This window comes from Gekko japonicus, unplaced genomic scaffold, assembly GCF_001447785.1.
Source record: "Gekko japonicus isolate JY-2015 unplaced genomic scaffold, Gekko_japonicus_V1.1 scaffold42, whole genome shotgun sequence".
Taxonomy (NCBI): Eukaryota; Metazoa; Chordata; class Lepidosauria; order Squamata; family Gekkonidae; genus Gekko; species Gekko japonicus.
The window spans coordinates 1,185,520-1,203,352 of record NW_015165831.1 but is presented as its reverse complement, the minus strand read 5'-3'; the positions used below and the strand labels follow the sequence as shown (position 1 = coordinate 1,203,352).

Below are 17,833 nucleotides of genomic sequence, written 5' to 3'. Positions count from 1 at the left end.
TGGCTCCGCCTTCTGCGGCAGCCATTTTGTAGTTGCGCCCACCACCCTTTGTCATGTTTGGAAATACGCCATTGGCTCATAAAGGTTGACGACCTGTGTAGACTGTCACGAAGGGGGTATGTTTCGAAAGACTTGAGCTCCTTTGTTGTTGTTTTTTCTTAATGTCATTCTCCTAGAAAAATTTTTTTTCCAAAGCACCTGGCAGAGTTTTATTTTTCAAATGACAGCTGAGGTGGTCCCGTAAATGTCTTGTGAAGGAGAACTTTCTCTAAACCCAGCATGAAAATAAGCCGTGTGCTGTGTGTCTAAGGGGGCCTCTGGGAGGGTGGCAGCCCCGTGTGAACATGAGGGGCCAGCCCTCCTCCTGTGACCCTTCCGGTGTTTCCCCCACAGAGCCGTCTTGCCAAAGCGAATGCCAAACACACCGTGGAGCTGGTGGCTGAGCTGGCTGAATTCTGCTCGGATGTCGACCTGGGGACCCTCGACCGGCTTTGTTCCCTCCTCCACTGGGCCACGGAGCCTACCGTCCCAGCCTGGTCTCCTGCCCCTCCTGTCGAGGCACACTTGGTAAGGGGGGGGGGGGCGCTTGGTGCACATAACAGACCAAGGCCCTGGCATCTCCCACTGGAAAGGGTCTCCTCAACCGTTTCTTTCCCCCTTTTCCCTCTGGCTGGGTGCCAGGCAGATTCTCCCCTTGCTGCAGAATGGCAGACGAGCGTGCAGCTGGCGGCTCCCAAGGCCACCCTGCGGGTGCAGTTCCCGATTCCAGACCTGCGGGCGTGGCCCGAGAGGCGGCCCTGGGCAGAGAAGGCAGTGCGCAAGGAGAGCTTGCGCCTAGACGTGGCGGATCTCGAGCTGTGCACAGAGCTTGGGCCTGCTGGCTCCACCCAGCTGGAAACCACCTTCAGCAACTTGCATGGTAAGAAGTGGCTTGGACTCCCCCCAGGCAGGGTTCCTCCCCCAGCAGCTGCAGGAAGGCAGCTGCAGAGCCTCTATAATAGCCTGGATTCAGTGCAGCCAGAGGCATGGACCTGTAGTCCCAGCATCGTGTGGCTCTTACATTGTGGAAAGGGCCTGATGAAACTGCAGAAGTGGGCGGTGGTGAGGCCCAATTTCCAGTCCTTGGACTTTGGGGGTGGACCGTGTTTTGGTGCTGTGGGGAACAGCAAGGCCTCCCTCATACTTAGTGAGTTGCCCTCCTCTGACTTGGTCTGTGCCTTCTGTTTTTATCTACAGCACGTTGTTGGCCTTTCTGGATGCATCTTAGCAAGAAAGCCACAGACCTAACAGAGAAGCAGAGGAAAGTTGTAACTGAGAAAGTTTCAGCTTCCCCCTCTATCAGTAGCACAAAAGTTTTTGAAATAAGCATAAAGATGTAACGGAATGAGGGGTTTGAGGTTTGCGATTCTCTAGGATGCTGAGGATGGAAAGGATTTTCAGGAAGGGGAACTCTAGCAATAGCGCAAGAGCTGTAAAAGAAGAACAAAATTAAAAAGCACAGATTGGGGTGGAGCCCCAACCATCCTCCAGGTAGCCGCCTTCCGGTGTAAGAACATAAGAAGAGCCCTGCTGGATCAGACCAATGGTCCATCTAGTCCAGCATCCTATCTCACACAGTGGCCAACCAGTTCCTCTGGTCAGCCAGCAACAGAGCAGAGAGGCCGAGGCATTCCCCTTACGTTGCATCCTGTGTCTGGGATTCAGAGGTTTAGTGCCGCTGAATGTGGAGGTTCCCCTCAGTCACCAGGGCTAGTAGCCCTTGATAGACTTGTTCTCCATGAATCTACCTAAGCCTCTTTTAAAGCTGTTCCTCTAACAGAACCAGTTCCCTTAGAGGAAGGCTTCAAGCATAAACCAAAAGGAGAGGTTTGGGCGTACATATGTTTTTATTAAAATATTTATATTTTTACTCAGTGGAGTGATGGGAAAGGCATAAGATCCGCTCCATTTGAATGAATATCCCCAGTACTTTAAAAAAAAATATTGTAATCAGTATATCCAGGATATCTTCCTTGCTTCTAGCATCCTGGCATCAAATGGCTTTTCTGTTGGAAATGTTGTAAGTGGTCTTCTTCAGGAATATTGACACATTCAGGGTCGTTCTCCCCCCCCACCCCCCACTTGCTTCTGATATTAATGCTAAGATCTGCGGTTGCTCTTCCAGCCTACTGCATGTGTCGTCCAAGGGCGCCTTCTCTAATATTGCTAGTTTGATACAGTGTTCTGTGTTTTGGCAGTCGTCGTACCTTGGTTTATTGGGGAGGGGATGGAGAATGTGTGAGTGGCATCTTCAAGTCAGCTGATTCCATTGGATTTGCTACGAGGCCCTTTTTTGGTAGCTTTGATTCAAGTTGTACGAATTATGTGGCAAAAAAGTAGTAGAAAGGAGACTTGCAGAAGGCTTTTTTTAAAGGCTTTTTGAATTGGATGACAACGGAATAGAAAATGGTGGAGTCAAATGGAGTCAAGAGTTTCTTGCTAATATCTCACACACCTTTTGTAGAGGATGGATTCTCTCATCAGGACTGATGCTTGGTGGATCTTAGTCAACATTCCCCCCTCTCTGTGGGCTCCTGCTTGAAGTAATGTTTGTTGTTGTGGCAGATGCATTTGGTTTGTGGGCTCAGGTTTAGATTTTTGGTTTCTCTTAAGGAGGTGCTCCAGGTAGGAGGAACTGCATTTTTCAGAAAAGGTCTCCATTGGTAGGTTTACTGTATACTTGAGTGTTTGATCTTATTTATTTCAGTTATGAGTACAGTGAACAGAAGGGTTGTATGAATGTCTGAAGCTGTTCCATGTGATTCTAACTGTAGGGTGGATACCGTTAATGACTGTACTGAATCATTCCAGTCTTTTCTTTACCCAGTCCAGGTTTAGAAAATGTGTCACTGATTTTCAGCCACCAGTTTGTAGGCGGGCTCTTTGTAAATTTACACAGAAATAAATCAGGAATAAAATGTTCCTGGGGAGGTGTAGAGAAAAGGACTGTAACTATCTCTATTCTGTACAGGGCTAACTTGGTTAGGGACTTTATAATTAGTATTCATCATTCAATCGTCTCTCTCACTCCTTCATCAGATTTGACAGGTCTTTTAGCTAGCTCTGTTTATACTGGCATATGTCAAATTAGCTTCCAGAAGTTAGTGCGGTCTATTTTATCTTGGAAGGCCTTTGATGGTTTTGCTACCTTAACCTCTTGACTCTTAAACTGCAGTGACTTATTGCGGTTATACAGCTTTTATACGTTTGCTGCTTGTTTTTATTGAGACTGTATTGCTGGGGTTTTTTTGTTTTTTTTTGTGAATGCTCTCATCGTTTAGTAATTTTAACTGGCTGCTGTGTCTGGCAATACATTTTATTTTTGTTTTACTTATTTTGGCCTTAGGTGCCTTGATGGTTGATGCTTACTCAGCAGAAGGGAGGGGGCTAACCAATCAGCCAACAGGGAGCTGGAGGCTTGATACTTGGGAGTGTATCTCCATGTGAATGATGGCAGCCATGTCAAAGCTCATGCCCCAAAGAGAGTAGAATGGCCCTGGGTTGGCGGTAGCCTTCTTGCCACTGATGATGCAAAGGGGCTGTGACTCTTGCCATTGCTGGTTTTAGGTGTGTATGAAGATGGTGAGAAGCTCTCGGTGCCCTGCTTCCGGGTTGGCAAAGCCCCCAACTTGTTGGCCAAAGTGACTGAGAAGAAATACATCCTCCCAAAGTAAGTTTGGCTTTTGTGTTTCCCTCTGAATAGCAGCTTGTTGGTACAAATTTGCATTCACATTTTGTGGACAACAGTATTGTTACAGAAGAGTACCATAGGGCTGGCACCTCTCACCTAGTCTACGTCATGAGCACATGTGCTGGATAAGCTCCCCACAGAGTACAGGGATGCTACAGAGTCTTACATTGGTGATATTAGATCCAGGTGGGGCGGCCGTGTTGGTCTGAAGCAGCAGAACAAAGTCTGAGTCCACAGTGGCACCTTTAAGGCCAACAAAGTTTTATTCAAGGCGTGAGCTTTCGTGTGCAAGGCACACTTCCTCAGATACAGCTGATGATACTATCGTCTTTAGTAAAGACGCGGAGTTTGTTCATGGCGCAACCAGGGCAGTTTTGAAGCTTATTAAGGAAACAGGATTCAAAATCTATTGGGGTAAGGCACAACTGGTACAGAGGGAAGTAAAGTCCTTAGGAGTGTGCCTTGGCCAAGAAGGAGGATGCACAAAGGATGAAAACCACGGGGAAATTGGCAGCTCCAGCTGATGCCCATTCTTTGAGCGCAGTCCTCCTGGGGATATTCAAGATGGCTTTGGGCGTCGCCTCGGCCGCTTGGGGGAGGAAGGGGTGTTTTGCCCAGTCTCTCCCTGTCTTCCTGTTTGGCTCGGCATTGGGACTGAACCTCCATCAAGATCCCGGCACCCTGTCCAGTGCTGTTTTCTCCCCGGCAGAATCACTCTGACCCTCCACCCCCAGGCTAGTGACCCCCAGTGGGACCTGAGCCTTGCGAAGGCTGAGGAGATGGAGCTCTCGTCAGCAGAGAGTCCCTGTGAGTTGAAGCAGCCCGAGCCTTCCCCCTTCTCCTCCAAACGGACCATGTACGAGACAGAGGAGGTGAGTGGTCAGTGACTGGGTGTGGCGGTCGGCTCGAGAAGGTGCCAGCTGTGTTCCCTCCTGGACTTGTTCCTGCTTCCCAAGCTTCCCTGGTGACCCGTTCCTGCCAGTGCTGTTGATCCGTCTCACTTCTGGTCCTCCTCCTTTCCCCCTTCCACTAGATGGTGATCCCTGGAGATACGGAGGAGATGGCAGAGTTCCAGGCCCAGACAATGGCAGCCTCCCAGTACGCCCTAGAGGTCACGTTCCCCACCGCGCACATCTTCCTCCCCAGCAAAGAGTTCTACGAGAGCATTTACAACAGGTCAGAATGTTTACTCTGCAAGTCTGGGCAGGGCAGGGCCAGCGGGGCTCACCAGCAATGCTCCCTCTAAGCTGTGGAGTCTTGTGAGCAAAAATTCTACTTTGTGAACTACTGGCATTAAAGTTGTGAGTGAGCGATTTGGCTGCTGCATAAATCAGTTTGCTCTGGAGCCATCCTTCCTGAGCTGACAGAAATGTGTGAGCTGGAGGCTAAAAAAACTGTGAGCTAGCTCACACTAACGCAGCTTAGAGGGGACATTGGTCACCAGGCACCACTGGGCAAGCTCTGTGTTCCCCTTGAAGCTTTTCTGCCCATGAAAGGGTATATCCTGGTGCCAGGTTGCCTGTGTGCGGTTTCCCATCTTGGACATGGGTGGAGGAGAGCCACTGTCTGTGGACTGGTGTCTGTCTGTTCTCCTATCCAGTTCTGAAAGACAAAGGGGTGCGATGGGAATGAAAGGGAGTATGTCAAAACGAACTTTTACATACATTTTGGGGTTATGTGATGCTGATGGTTGCAAAGATTGGCACTTGCCGTTCCTTCCTTCTGCAGGATCAACAATGACCTTTTGATGTGGGAGTCCTACAGCCCTCCTCCGAGCCCCTCTGATCCTCTGGGTGGTCATGTGACCACTGCAGCTGCTGAGGCCTCCCCCCGCTGGCAGGAGAATTTTAAGATGTGCAAGTCAGCCTTCAAACTGGGTAAGGGATGATCGTCCCACTCCTGAGGGGAAAGGGGGGTACACTTCAGGGCCGTCCCAACCTGGAGAATGGTTCTTGGTGCGGGTAAGTCGCAGCTCGGGGCCAGACCGAATGTGGCTTATCGTCTCCCTGGCGTTTCAGGAGCTCAGAACTCCTGGACTCCCTCGCCAAGGAGGGGGCAGAGCTTTTGGGGCACGTGTGTGTGTGTATGGGGGGTGGGGAGGAAACTTCATTCTTTTCAAAACATGCTTTCCCAGATTCAGACTCCGAGGAGGAGGACTCCCACTTCTATTCGTCGGACGAGGCAGCCACCCAGCGGAAGAAGGGGGAGCAGAGGAACCTGTTTCTCCAGAGCTGTGTCTCCATCGTGCTCCGGGTGGGGAAGGGACGGGTCACCGCTCTGTGCGATGCCAAGGTAACGCTCACAGGGGCCAGGGCGAAAAGATGAGTTTGCCTACACTCCTCCCGGCCGTCCACTCGTCTGGGCCTGAGGATTGTTGATGGGGGGTGGCGGTGGGGAGGGGACCGATGGTTTTGGCCTTCTGCTTGGGAGGGAGATTTGGAAAGCCAGAAGTGGGCTGAGCAGGCTTGCTGGTCCCCAGGTATGGGAGGCTGCATTGCCCTGCAGGAATAGCTACTAGGCAGTTGGTGAACTTGGAGCGGCCCCACCGCTGCTTCTTGTTCAGGGGGGGAAGGAGCAATGCAGAGCTGGCCTGGCAGCCTCCCAGAAGGCCCTTTGGGGCCTCCGGTAAGCACTTGGACCCAGATCCAGGATTCTCTGCTCTCCTGCAGGGCGAGGGCGGTAAGAAGCTGGAGGGCTGCCATGGAGAGCTGGTCTTGGACGTGGAGAGCGGCAGCCTCTTCAGCGTCTCGCGGTACAAAGGCCACGAGGACCTCGGCTACTTCTGCATTGAGTCGGAGAAGGTCGCGCTTTATCACAAAGGTGCGACTCTGCAGTGGGGCCGATTCAAATGAATGGAGAGCTCTAGGGTTTTTTTTTTTGCTTTCTGCGTAGCAGCCTTGTGCATGTGGATGCTCTGGGTACATTGAGGCTGTAGGCTGGCATCTCCTACCATCCCTTTGCAATGCAGAAGGAACTGGGGGGGGGGGTGTTCTCCAGAATGAGAGATCTCTTCCCCCCCAACCCCAAGATTTCCTTGTAGCTTCACTTCCTTGGATGTTAACTTGGATCCACCTGGAGATGCACGCAGCTCATCTGATCCTGTGAAAACTGCTTGTGGGAGGGGAGGAGTTTTGTCAGTTTGGTGTAGTGGTTAAGTGCGTGGACTCTATCTAGGAGAACCAGGTTTGGTTCCTCACTCCTCCATTTGCACCTGCTGGATGAACTTGGACAAGCTGTAGTTCTGATAAAAGCTGTCTTTGAAAAAGAGCCGTTTCTGTCAGAGCTCTCTCAGCCCCACCTACCTCACAGGGTGTCTGTTGTGGGGAGGGGAAGGGAAAGGGGACTGTAAGCCGCTCTGAGACACCTTTGGGTAGCGGAGGGCAGGGTATAAATCCAATCTCTTCTTCTTCTTCTTCTTCCTTTTGAGTTGCCATTTAATTGGGGAAGGTTGTAGGTTCTGACACAGACTTAACCTCGGATGCCTTCCTCTGTCCCTCCAGCTGTGGTTGAGGACTACCTCATGGCAGATCACCTGGAAATCCCCAGCTTTTTACCTCCCGAGGGGCTCAACCCCACCATCTATGCCTCCCAGGAGGGCACCATCGCTTGGTCCTCGGGGGCCAAGAAAGACGGGCCTGTGAAGATGCTCTCCTTGGCTATCCAGATCAACCTGGATTTGGTGAAGAACATCAAGGTAACTTGGTAGTTGTGGCTTTCCTAATCTGTATCATGGTTGGAACCGTCTTCCCTGATGAAGGGTGTTGCTAGGGTCATTTTGAGGCTGTGTTCTGCCCCCGGCAGCTTGGGTCTGCTTGCTAGTGGGGTGGTATTCCTCCTTTAAGGTGCATGAGGGTGTTCTGGAGACCCTTCCCACTATAAAACAGTTAGATAAACATCCTCAGGAGAAGGCTAGTGTGTTGTTTTTTAAAAAGGGGGGGGGAATTGTGTTAAGGCTTTTCCTGGTCCTTTTCTCACTTCCACCAGCCCTGTGCAAGCTGCTTGCAGAAAAGTGTCTGCTGATTTCGGTGATGTGCGAAGGGCACCTTGGCCACAACCATCCCTAGTTAAAGCATGCTAAAAGGTGGCCTAAATTGCAATGGCTGCATGTGTGAACATGGCCTGAGAGCCTGTTTCTTGCATGTCTTTCACAGGAATTTCTGGTGACTCTGCGTCTGGAAGGTGCTACCATGCGGCATCACATGGCACTAACGCACCAGAGCTGGTACACGCAGGTGAGGTCCTCCGACCACCCCCCAAAAAAAATTCTATAGAAGATTCTCAGGGATTCTGGTGCATGCCCCTCCTTGTTGAGGGGCAAAGCAAGATGTGGGAGTTGACTGGTGTTCGTCTGACTGGCACTGTGCATGCCCCGTGGGCTCCTGGTGATGGAGGGCTGTCAGCGGGGACAGGCCTATGGATGGAGGCAGGGGGGTGGTCTTCCCTATCACCCTTACTTTGTCCATCTGTTCTTGCAGTTGATTGACTTCCTGGATGTTCTGGATGACCCGATTCTGGGCTTTGTACCCCCCACAGTCATCACAGTACTGCACACCCACCTCTTCAGCTGCGCAGTGGATTACAGGTTGGAAGAAGAGGCGGGAACAGGGTTGCTTGGAGGGGGAAAGGCACTAAGCTGAGAACGTAGGTGGGGTGGTGGGCAGTTGAGGTGTAGCCAGGGGTCATTTCCTGCAGGAGCGCACAGGAGCAGAGCTCCGGCAGTAAAGAGCCCAGGGGGCGGGCACATGCAACAAGCCCCACCCCCTGCTCCCAGCAGCCCTCAGTCAGAGCAAGAAGCAGCCAGGTAAGCTGCAGAGCCCCCCCCCTACCCTACCCCCCCGGTCCAAAACAGTCCAGTGGCACCTTTAAGACCAAGTTTTATTCAGGTACAAGCTCTCCCTCCTCTGCGAGGACAGATCTGCGTTCCCCCCCCCCCTCAATAGCTAGCAATCCAAAACAGCCCAGTGGAGCCTGAGTGGTGGGGGTTGCCTTCTGACACACTTCCGGTGATGTCAGGGGGTGTGGCATATGCAAATGAGTTATGCTAACGAGTTATGCTAATGTGCTCCTGCACCTCTTTTTCTACGAAATGACCCCTGGGTGTAGCGATCGGGGACTTACGCTGAGGATGGTTGTGCTCCCCCTCCCCCCCCGAAGCAGCACCCGTCCTGGAAGGCAAAAATGTACACTGGCTCCTTTTAGAGACCGGCTGCTTTAGCACAGCAGGGAACGTTGACTGGAGGCAGCCACGGTTTGGAGGAGGGTGTGGAGACCTTGGCTTCTTCCTGCTACACGTGGAAGTGGAGATAATCCAGGACTGGCTGCTGCACGAGGGAAGGTGGGTCTGCCTGGCCCTCCTCCTCCACGCTCAGTTCTGCTCTCTCCCCCCGCAGGCCTCTCTATTTACCAATCCGGGTCCTCATTACAGCCGAGACCTTCACGCTCTCCAGCAACATAATTGTGGACACGTCTGTCTTCCTCCTCCGGTGGGTCTCACTCTGCCCCCAGGTCATTTTTGTCCGCAGCATTGTGGTGTCACAGCTGCAGCAGCTCCAAGAAATCTTTGTGGGGAGTCAAGCTGGGGCTTGTCTTCATTTTCTACTGGAGGGAGGAGAAGACTGGGGGGTTTCAGCTCCCTGCAGCTTATAAGTGTGCTAGCTGCATTGCCCATGGGTGGTGTGAAATATCAGACACAGCCGCTGTCGAGGGGGGGTTCTTCCTTTGTCACTACGTCATGTGAGCTCATGAAGCGGCCTTATGCTGAGTCAAGAACACTTTTGCAGCCAAGTCAGCATTGCCTGCTCTGACTGGTAACAGCTCTCCAACATCTCCGGCGACGTGAAAGATTTCTCCCTACTACCTGATCCTTTTAAGTGAAGAAGCCAAACCTGGAACATTTTGGCACGAACCCACCTGACCTGCCACCCCTCCCTGTTGCCCACTAACTGGCAAATCTGTAAGAGACAGTCTAGCCAAGACCTCTGCTCCCCAAGGGAGTGGAAGGCTCTGACTGGCCGTTTTGTTACCTCTGCAGGTTCATTTTGGATGACTCTGCCATTTACTTGTCAAACAAATGCGACTCGGAGATGGGCGACTTGAGAAAAGGTAACGGCTGCTCGTTTTCTGTACACCTCTGTGGTTAGCGTTTCTCAGGCTGTGAGCAGGCGAATGTGAAAAGGAGTTTGACGGTGCTTGTAAATGCACTTAGGGGCAAAGGAGCACACCCAAAGCTAATGTATGTGGCAGCAGCTTGCCATGCCACCCATCCTGGCCCGTCTCTGTGTTGAAGAATGAAACATCCATTCCCCTCAGGCCAGTTGCCTGTCGTGAGCCACTTCCACCTCCAGCATTCGCACTGAGGGCGCTTTTTATTTTCCCCAGGATGACAAGGCGCAGAAAGGGGGCTGGGTGAGTGAACACTAAAGGGATGCAGACCTGAGTGGTAGCTTTCCGTGCTTGCTCAGCCCTCACCCCTTATTGCTTTTGTTGCCTCCTCCTCCTCCAGCTGTGGCTTGGAATGAAAACACCGGCATGCTCCCTCCAAGGTGTGGAGTCTTGTGAGCAAAAGTTCCACCTTGTGAGCGACTGGCATCAAAGTTGTGAGCGAGCAGTTTGGTGGCTGCATAAATTAGTTTGCTCTGGAGCCATTCTTCCTGAGCTGAGACAAAAACTGCGTAAGCCAGATGCTGAAAAACTGTGAGCCAGCTCACACTGACTCAGCTTAGAGGGAACACTGCATCTGAGTACCTAAAATGGAAATGCTTTGTTTCAGGCAACCAGCTGCAAGGTGCCTCGGTCCCCAATAAATAGGTGGTAGGGAAATGGAGCACTTCCCTCCTGTGTCACTGCGTGGCATATCTCGGTCCCAACACTCAGCAATAAGATCTGCCCAAATCCTGCAATCACAACATTTCAGTCTAAGGAATGAATGGTCATGAATATGGATGCAGTCAGCTCCACCTGATATCCATAACCTGATAAACACCAACGAGAGGCCCACAGGATATGTCGTCACATAAAGCATGGAAAATGGCTAATAGAATACAAACAGGCTTTGGCGGCTGTGCAGAACTGTTGTTTAAATGGGGCAAAATGCCAGGACTCAAATGCAGATGTGGTGCAGGCCGTCAGACTATTTTTCATCTGTTACAGAAATGTGAGCATCGGGCTTTCCAGGGAGAGGACATTTTTTAACTTTCCCCAGCTATGATTGAGTGGATTAAAAATTTAGATAGTAGAATTTGGTGGGATTGTTCAATCTGTCTGTATATCTGTTGTATCAACTTAGTTACATATTTTGTATTATGTGCTTCTTGTGTGCAATTCTCCATATGATAAATACATAAATAAATTGCTCTGGAGGTGACTCATACGCTGCAGTTATGCATATGCTAGAAAGAGCTTTTAAAGCCCGCTGACTTTAAAAAGAGGCACGTCTGTCTGCAGCCTCTTTTTTCATCTAGACTGATATTTGAGTGACTTTTTAAATGTTGGTCTCTGACAGTGCTGCAGATCTCTGATAGAGTGCTTATAACAGATGGAGTTTAATTTAACCAGCACTCACAAATTAGAACAGTGTTACTAAGTTAGAACATGGTCCATTTAATTAATTTGTTTATTTATTTCTTTATTGGATTTCCACCCTGCCCTCCCAGCTGGAGCAGTTTCTGAACAGTGACCAAGAGCCAGTTTGGCGTAGTGGTTAAGTGTGCGGACTCTAATCTGGGAGAACCAGGTTTGATTCCCCATTCCTCCACTTGCACCTGGCTGGATGGCCTTGGGCAAGCCGTAGTTCTGATAAGAGCTGTTCTTGAAAAAGAGCAGTTTCTATTAAGAGCTCTTTCAGCCCCACCTACCTCACAGGGTGTCTGTTGTGGGGAGGGGAAGGGAAAGGAGTTTGTAAGCCGCTCTGAGACACCTTTGGGTAGTGAAGGGCGGGGTATAAATCCAATCTCTTCTTCTCCTCTTCTTCTTCTCTTCAAGAAGCAAATGGTGTCCCCATTCCCCCCAAAAATCCTTTCATTATTCTATGATAAAACAAAGATAGTGGAAAGTTTCTTACTATATGAAAACCCAGTAGAGGCCTTTAATATTTATTTATTGTGGTTCAGGGCTTGGTTTTCCTTTCCAATTAAATGCATTCTCAAAGTGAGGTACAAAAATAATAATTAAATGGTCACATCCTCTGTGGGTCTTGGTGAGCAGAAAGGAATATGTGGGAGAAGGTACTCTTTCCAATATCTCAGATTTACCAAAGGCTCAAACTTGGGGACCAAAACAAGTTACGGCATTCTCTGCCTTCTTCATTTTCCCCTCACAAAGGCCCTTTGGGGTAGGTTAGGCTGAGAAAGAACAACTGGTACACGGTCACCCAGTGTCCTTGCATGGTAGAGTGGCAATTCAGTCCTGGGTCTCCCAGACCCTCGTGAGAAGAAAACAGTTGCCATAGAAGAATAGCAGAGAAAATGTAGTGGAAAATTGCCTTGTGCAGATTGTGCAAAAGACAGAAAGTGGCAAACCCTGAACCAATGGATAGATTGTCATGCTGACTTCATATCTCTCTGGAACTGTTACAGAGTCTGGAAGTTTTGGGATATAGGTACTACTTGTAGCATTTGTTCCATTGTATTGTTGGCTCATTTAGATCTCATGTGGTGCTGCAGTTAGTGTGTTGGACTGGGAGACCCATTCCGAAATCCTCACTGTCCTGAAACCAACTAGTTTCCCTTGGGCCTAATCTCTCTCTCTAACCTACCTCACAGGGTGGCTGGATAAAATGGTGGAGGAGAGAATGATGTTGTTCCCCATTTGAGAGGAAAATGTGCTATTCAGATCAGGCCCTGTGTGCCTCTTCTTTTAAACCTTAAATATAAGGTTATGTATCCAGAGGCTTCCCAGGAGCCAGGATAGTCTTTGTGAGACACAGGATGTTCCATTCAGCACCAGTGAAGGGGGGGGGAGTTAGCTATTTAAAAGTCAGTACCTTACAAAAAAGGTGAAATTGACTGTTTTAGGGTTTGGAGACCCTGGCTATTCAGTTTCTTGTCTGAGCCCAGGTTAATGGGGTTTGTACCATCCTGACGTACTGAAATCTGGGTTCAGTTACAAACACTTTACTTCCTATGGCAGGCCTTAGGCATATGCTTCCATACTGTATAGTCTTTCTGAAATCCAATGAAGGCAAAAAGCAGGCTCTTATAGACGGGTTGGACATTCAGGCATCTTGTTGTCCTTCTCCCCTCCTCCCGAGAATTTAGAGGGGGACCCAGGAGTCCTGGGCACGTTGGGGTTACACCTTCTCTCCTCCTCTTCTCAGACTACGTGTGTGTGGTGGATGTGGATCTGCTGGAGCTGGTGATCACCACGTGGAAGGGAGCCACGGATGGCAAGCTGGTGAGTGGCCGGAGCCCTTGTGGGGACTTGTGCTGCCCCTTCCGTGCTTCCTGCTCTGCATTAAGCAGCAGACTGGGTTGCAAGACCCTGTTTCCACAGAAGCTGTCTATAATAGAGTTCTGTGTCACCCAAGATGGGTTAGCAGAAAGGGACGAGGGGGCTTTGAAGGACCCTGTTGCTGATCCTTCATTATCCTCTTGAGATAAGGGAGAAAAGCAGGTTGGGGTTTTGATACTCTTCACCCTCCTTGGCACAGACCCGGCCGCTGTTCGAGCTTCGCTGTTCCAACAACGTGGTTCACGTACACACCTGTGCGGATTCATGCGCGGCACTTGCGAACCTCATTCAATACGTGGTGAACAATGGCGACCTGCACCCACCTCCTCGGCATGACAGCCCCACCGAGATTGCTGGCCAGAAGGTGCAGGTGAGTGTGGAGGGTGGAGCGGAGCCTCTATTAGCAAAGCTGGGGCTTGGGCTTGCCAACTCCTCGGTCCGTGCCCAGCCTTGGTCTGAACCCTTCTCTCATTCCCCTGCTAGCTGTCTGAGAGCCCAGCATCACTGCCCCCCTGCCCACCCGTTGAGACAGCAGCCATTAACCAACGAGACCTCACCGATGCCCTCATTGACACGGAGCGGAGCCTCCGGGAGCTGTCTACTGAGACTGGTAAGGGGGTGATATGGGACTCAGGGCTCTTTTTGTAGCAGGAGCTCCTTTGCATATTAGGCGACACACCCCTAATGTAGCCAATCCTCCAAGAGCTTACAGAGCTCGTCTTACAGGGGCTACTGTAGGGGTGCTTGCCTCATACTTCCGACTCCTCTGCGTCTGGATTCTTCCCCTTCTTTCTGCTTTTGCTTTACTGAATGAAAACTCCGGATCGTTAAAAATCTAACCCTTGTAAGCAGACAAAACCCTCTGCTACTTCTCGTTGCTTCAGATTTTCTTTGTTCAACGACGAGGGTAGCCTTTTCATATTGCGTAATATCGTAACTGGGATCTGAACCTTCTTCTTTCCTTTGCAATGGTGGGTTCTTCAGCTTTCAAAATACTGGGGGATTTTTTGAGCTGGCTGTTCTGTGGGGGTGGTGTGGCTGGGACCCTATTATTATTATCCAGGGTGGGCAGAGTGAGCCGTGCCCGTGTATAATCTTGCCCCTTTTTCCAGGTGATTGCGGACTCAGGCGGAAATCCTCTCCAGTCTCTGTGTACCTGTTCCCAGGGGAGAAGGGGGCTGTGGCCAAGGGCAAGGCCCCAACCCCACCACCTGCCTCCGAGGAGAAAGGGCTGGATCTCAGCCCCTTGGAGGACAGCGAAGGCGAGAGCGAGGCCACAGACACGGATGACTTCTGCATCTTGGACGCCCCCGGCACAGGCATCCCAGTAAGGGTGACCTTCCTCACTGCCTTTGGGGGGACTGGGAGCCCAAGCCCCTCTAGCCCTCCTATAGCTAGACCTTACAGTCAAGAAAAGCAATATTGCCTTTTTAGGAACCTCAGCATCCCAAGGAGAGTAACCCCAATTTTGCCTATTAATTGTGTCTGCTGTTGCAAATCTCCTGCAATTGTACACCATTGGGAAGACCTTTTTACTGTTGTCTGCAACAGATTCAAGAACAGAATGTATTAAATCCATGCTTTGGGGGGCAGGGGGCAACAAAAGTGGGCTGGGAAAGGGAACTGTGAGCCATAGCTTACTTTAAAACATCTAAAATGCCTTTCCCCACAAGAAATGCAGACTCTAGACGGCTGACACATTCCATAAAGAGCACAGTTTGAGTTCAGTAGCCCCGGTATAATTTGGGGAGTCAAAGTTCTGGATACCTTGTTGGACTCTTAAGGTGTTACTGAGCTCGAATCTTACACTTCTGCTGTAGTCCAGCATGGCTGCCCACCTGAAGCAATCCCCTAATACAGCTCGAGAAAACCAGCATGAAAGCAAGCAAGCAGTCGAGTGCTCAGCTCAGGAGCGGTCTTGGCTGAAGCCAGTGTGTCCGCTTGTCTCTGTCTCCATAGCCCCGGGATGGCGAGCCCGTTGTGACTAAGCTCTTGGAAGGACCCGTCTGCATCCGGGAGGGCCACTTCTCCCGGCCGCTGGGCAGCACAGACTTGCTGAAGGCTCCCTCGCGCTTCCCCATGCCCGAGAGCCGCGTCATGCTGCGTGAGATTTCTGTGGTCTGGCATCTCTACGGAGGCAGAGACTTCGGGGTTGGGCGCTCGGCCTCGGGTCATGTCCATTCGCCAAGGTGAGACCGTGTGCCCTCGCATCCTCGTTGCATCTGCGCATGGCGGTCTCTGCCGTCTGTTGCTCAGCTCTGACCCTTCTCCCCATCTTATTCCCCTCTCCAACTTCAGGGCAAAGCCGTCTCTCTCTAGTGCCCGCTCCTCCCCTTCCCGCTCCTCCGTCACCAACCGGCCGCAGAACACCTGGCGGGCCCAGGGAGGCACTGGCCGGATCCATGACCTGCTAATGGAGATCCAGCTGACAAAAGTGAGTGCTGGTGGCTTAGGAGGGGATGGGTTGAAGGCATGGCCTGTCTACCCTGAAGGCTGTGGAGGGGCTGTGGCTCAGTGGTAGAGCCTCTGCTTGGCATGCAGAATGTCCCAGGCTCAATCCCCGGCGTCTCCAGTTAAAGGGTCTGACAGTAGGTGATGGGAATGACCTCTGCCTGAGACCCTGGAGAGTCACTACCAGTCTGAGGAGACAATACTGACCTTGATGGACCAAGGGTTTGATTCAGTGTAAGGCAGCTTCCTGTGTGCTCAGGGCCTTTGGGCCACAGGAGTTCCTTGTGAGAGCTGGCAGAGTGTAGTGGTCAGAGCCTCTGACTAGGATCTGGGAGACCCAGGTTCAGACTCCCACTCTGTTGTGTTGGCTCACTGGGTGACCTTGTCTCTCTCTCAGCCGAACCTATTTTACGTAGTGGCTGTTGTGAGCATAGAATGGAGGAGGGGAAGAATATTGTAAGCCACTTTGAGTCACTGCTGGGGAGGAAAGTGGGGTATAAGTATCTAATTAAATTAAATGGTGGGGCAACCAATAGGGGCACCTTCCTATGCGCCTGCAGCGGTCTGCAAATAATGTGGAAGGGAGATGGGTGGCACATCTGCCTGTGTCTCTCTCACCTACCTTGAAGGCACCATAACCCTTTCCTTCCTCAGGTGAGCTTTCAGCATGAAACATACCCCACGGGCACCTCCGAGAAGCCAACCCTGGAGCTGGGGGAGCAGCCCCTGGCCAGGCAGGTGTTCATCGTTCAAGAGCTGGAGATCCGGGACCGCTTGGCCTCCTCTCAGATCAACAAGTTCCTCTACCTGTACAGCAGCGAGTGCATGCCTCGGCGCACCCACTCCAACATGGTACGGGCTCACAATGGGCAATATCACGGAAGCAGCTCAGATTGTGGGGCGGGCCGTTTGTTTTTTATTTAAGGGTCCCCCCCCCCCCGGTAAATGTAAATTTTATTAATACGTCAAAGGTATAATAATGTTAACAACTACAACAAAAGCAGTATGGGAACAAGGATATAGGAGTATACAGGTAAATACAGAGTAAATGTAAATCTACATAGGTAACCAGAGCACGAAAGGTTACACACCATCAACTGAACTGTAGGATATAAGGATGATAGAGAGCACAGCTGTCATATCAGCATCCAAATGAGGTTACATGAACACTCCATAAGAGCAATGCTCCCTCTAAGCTGTGGAGTCTTGTGAGCAAAAATTCTACTTTGTGAGCAACTGTCATTAGTGAGCGAGCGATTTGACCGCTGCATCAATTAGTTTGTTCTGGAGCCATCCTTCCTGAGCTGGGACAAGAATGTGTGTGCCAGAGGCTAAAATACTGTGAGCTAGCTCACACTAACTCAGCTTAGAGGGAATACTGCATAGGAGTATGAGATCTGACATGTGTAAAGGGTTTGACTGGAGTGGGGCCAGGAAAACATAGAAAGTAAAGTTGACAAATATAATTCCACAGTATGTATATCACAATCAGGTAAACTAGAAAGTGTAATGGTGGCCAAAAAGATATAGAATGGGTTGCATTAACATTCTAAAGTAGAAAGAATATTCATGAACGTCTAAAGACCTTGCAGTACAGCAACAGGGATGAAAAGGAAGAGACTCACCTCAGGGCACTATTCAAAGCAATTCTCAAAGTATCACAACCATTTGTGTAATGGTCATTGTCTTTGAGGGCCAGCAAGCAGGACTATTTCCAAGGCTCTGGAGTTTGGCTTTGCCCATCACCCGTCCTTTGTCCAGCTGTGGCTCTGTTGGGTGACCGTGTTGCCGCCCTTGTTTGTCTGTGGGAAGGGGGCCTCCCACACCCTCACGCTAGGAATGTCGCTTCCTGGCCTGTTCGAACAGTGGGCCTTCATGGGGAAATCTAAGGCTGAGCTCGTGTTATGCAGCCTCCTGGTGAGGCCCGGGGCTCTTGAGACACCCGATTCATCCTGGAGCGCATTAGCGGTAGCGAGAGGTACAGACTCTGGGTGGATCGTGGTCCCAAGAGGTGCGAAGGTCTGTCATTAAAACGTCCAGGAGATCCGTGTCTGAATACATCATGGGGCAGTTTTCAGGGAATCTTGGCTTCCTTAAACCTGTCCTGCCATGCTCAACAGGAGCTTTGGAAAGTGCCATCAAGCCACAGCCGGCTTGTGGCGACCCCTGCATGGAGTTCTCAAGGCAAGAGTATTTTGAGAGGGG

General features: G+C 50.7%; 1 protein-coding gene across 1 annotated transcript in view; it reads left to right on the top strand.

Annotated features, from left to right (window-relative positions):
* Window positions 1–17,833, top strand: part of ATG2A (autophagy related 2A) — a 44,362-nt gene that overhangs the window by 17,054 nt on the left and 9,475 nt on the right. The window contains exons 14-33 of the mRNA XM_015410846.1: window positions 394–567; window positions 682–919; window positions 3,607–3,709; window positions 4,440–4,602; window positions 4,764–4,906; window positions 5,459–5,607; window positions 5,865–6,022; window positions 6,400–6,550; window positions 7,231–7,424; window positions 7,882–7,962; window positions 8,206–8,312; window positions 9,121–9,213; window positions 9,762–9,832; window positions 13,044–13,120; window positions 13,377–13,547; window positions 13,661–13,787; window positions 14,290–14,504; window positions 15,137–15,366; window positions 15,476–15,611; window positions 16,283–16,480. Of these exons, the coding sequence (XP_015266332.1) occupies window positions 394–567; window positions 682–919; window positions 3,607–3,709; window positions 4,440–4,602; window positions 4,764–4,906; window positions 5,459–5,607; window positions 5,865–6,022; window positions 6,400–6,550; window positions 7,231–7,424; window positions 7,882–7,962; window positions 8,206–8,312; window positions 9,121–9,213; window positions 9,762–9,832; window positions 13,044–13,120; window positions 13,377–13,547; window positions 13,661–13,787; window positions 14,290–14,504; window positions 15,137–15,366; window positions 15,476–15,611; window positions 16,283–16,480 (2,979 nt within the window). The remainder of the gene's footprint in view (window positions 1–393; window positions 568–681; window positions 920–3,606; window positions 3,710–4,439; window positions 4,603–4,763; window positions 4,907–5,458; window positions 5,608–5,864; window positions 6,023–6,399; window positions 6,551–7,230; window positions 7,425–7,881; window positions 7,963–8,205; window positions 8,313–9,120; window positions 9,214–9,761; window positions 9,833–13,043; window positions 13,121–13,376; window positions 13,548–13,660; window positions 13,788–14,289; window positions 14,505–15,136; window positions 15,367–15,475; window positions 15,612–16,282; window positions 16,481–17,833) is intronic.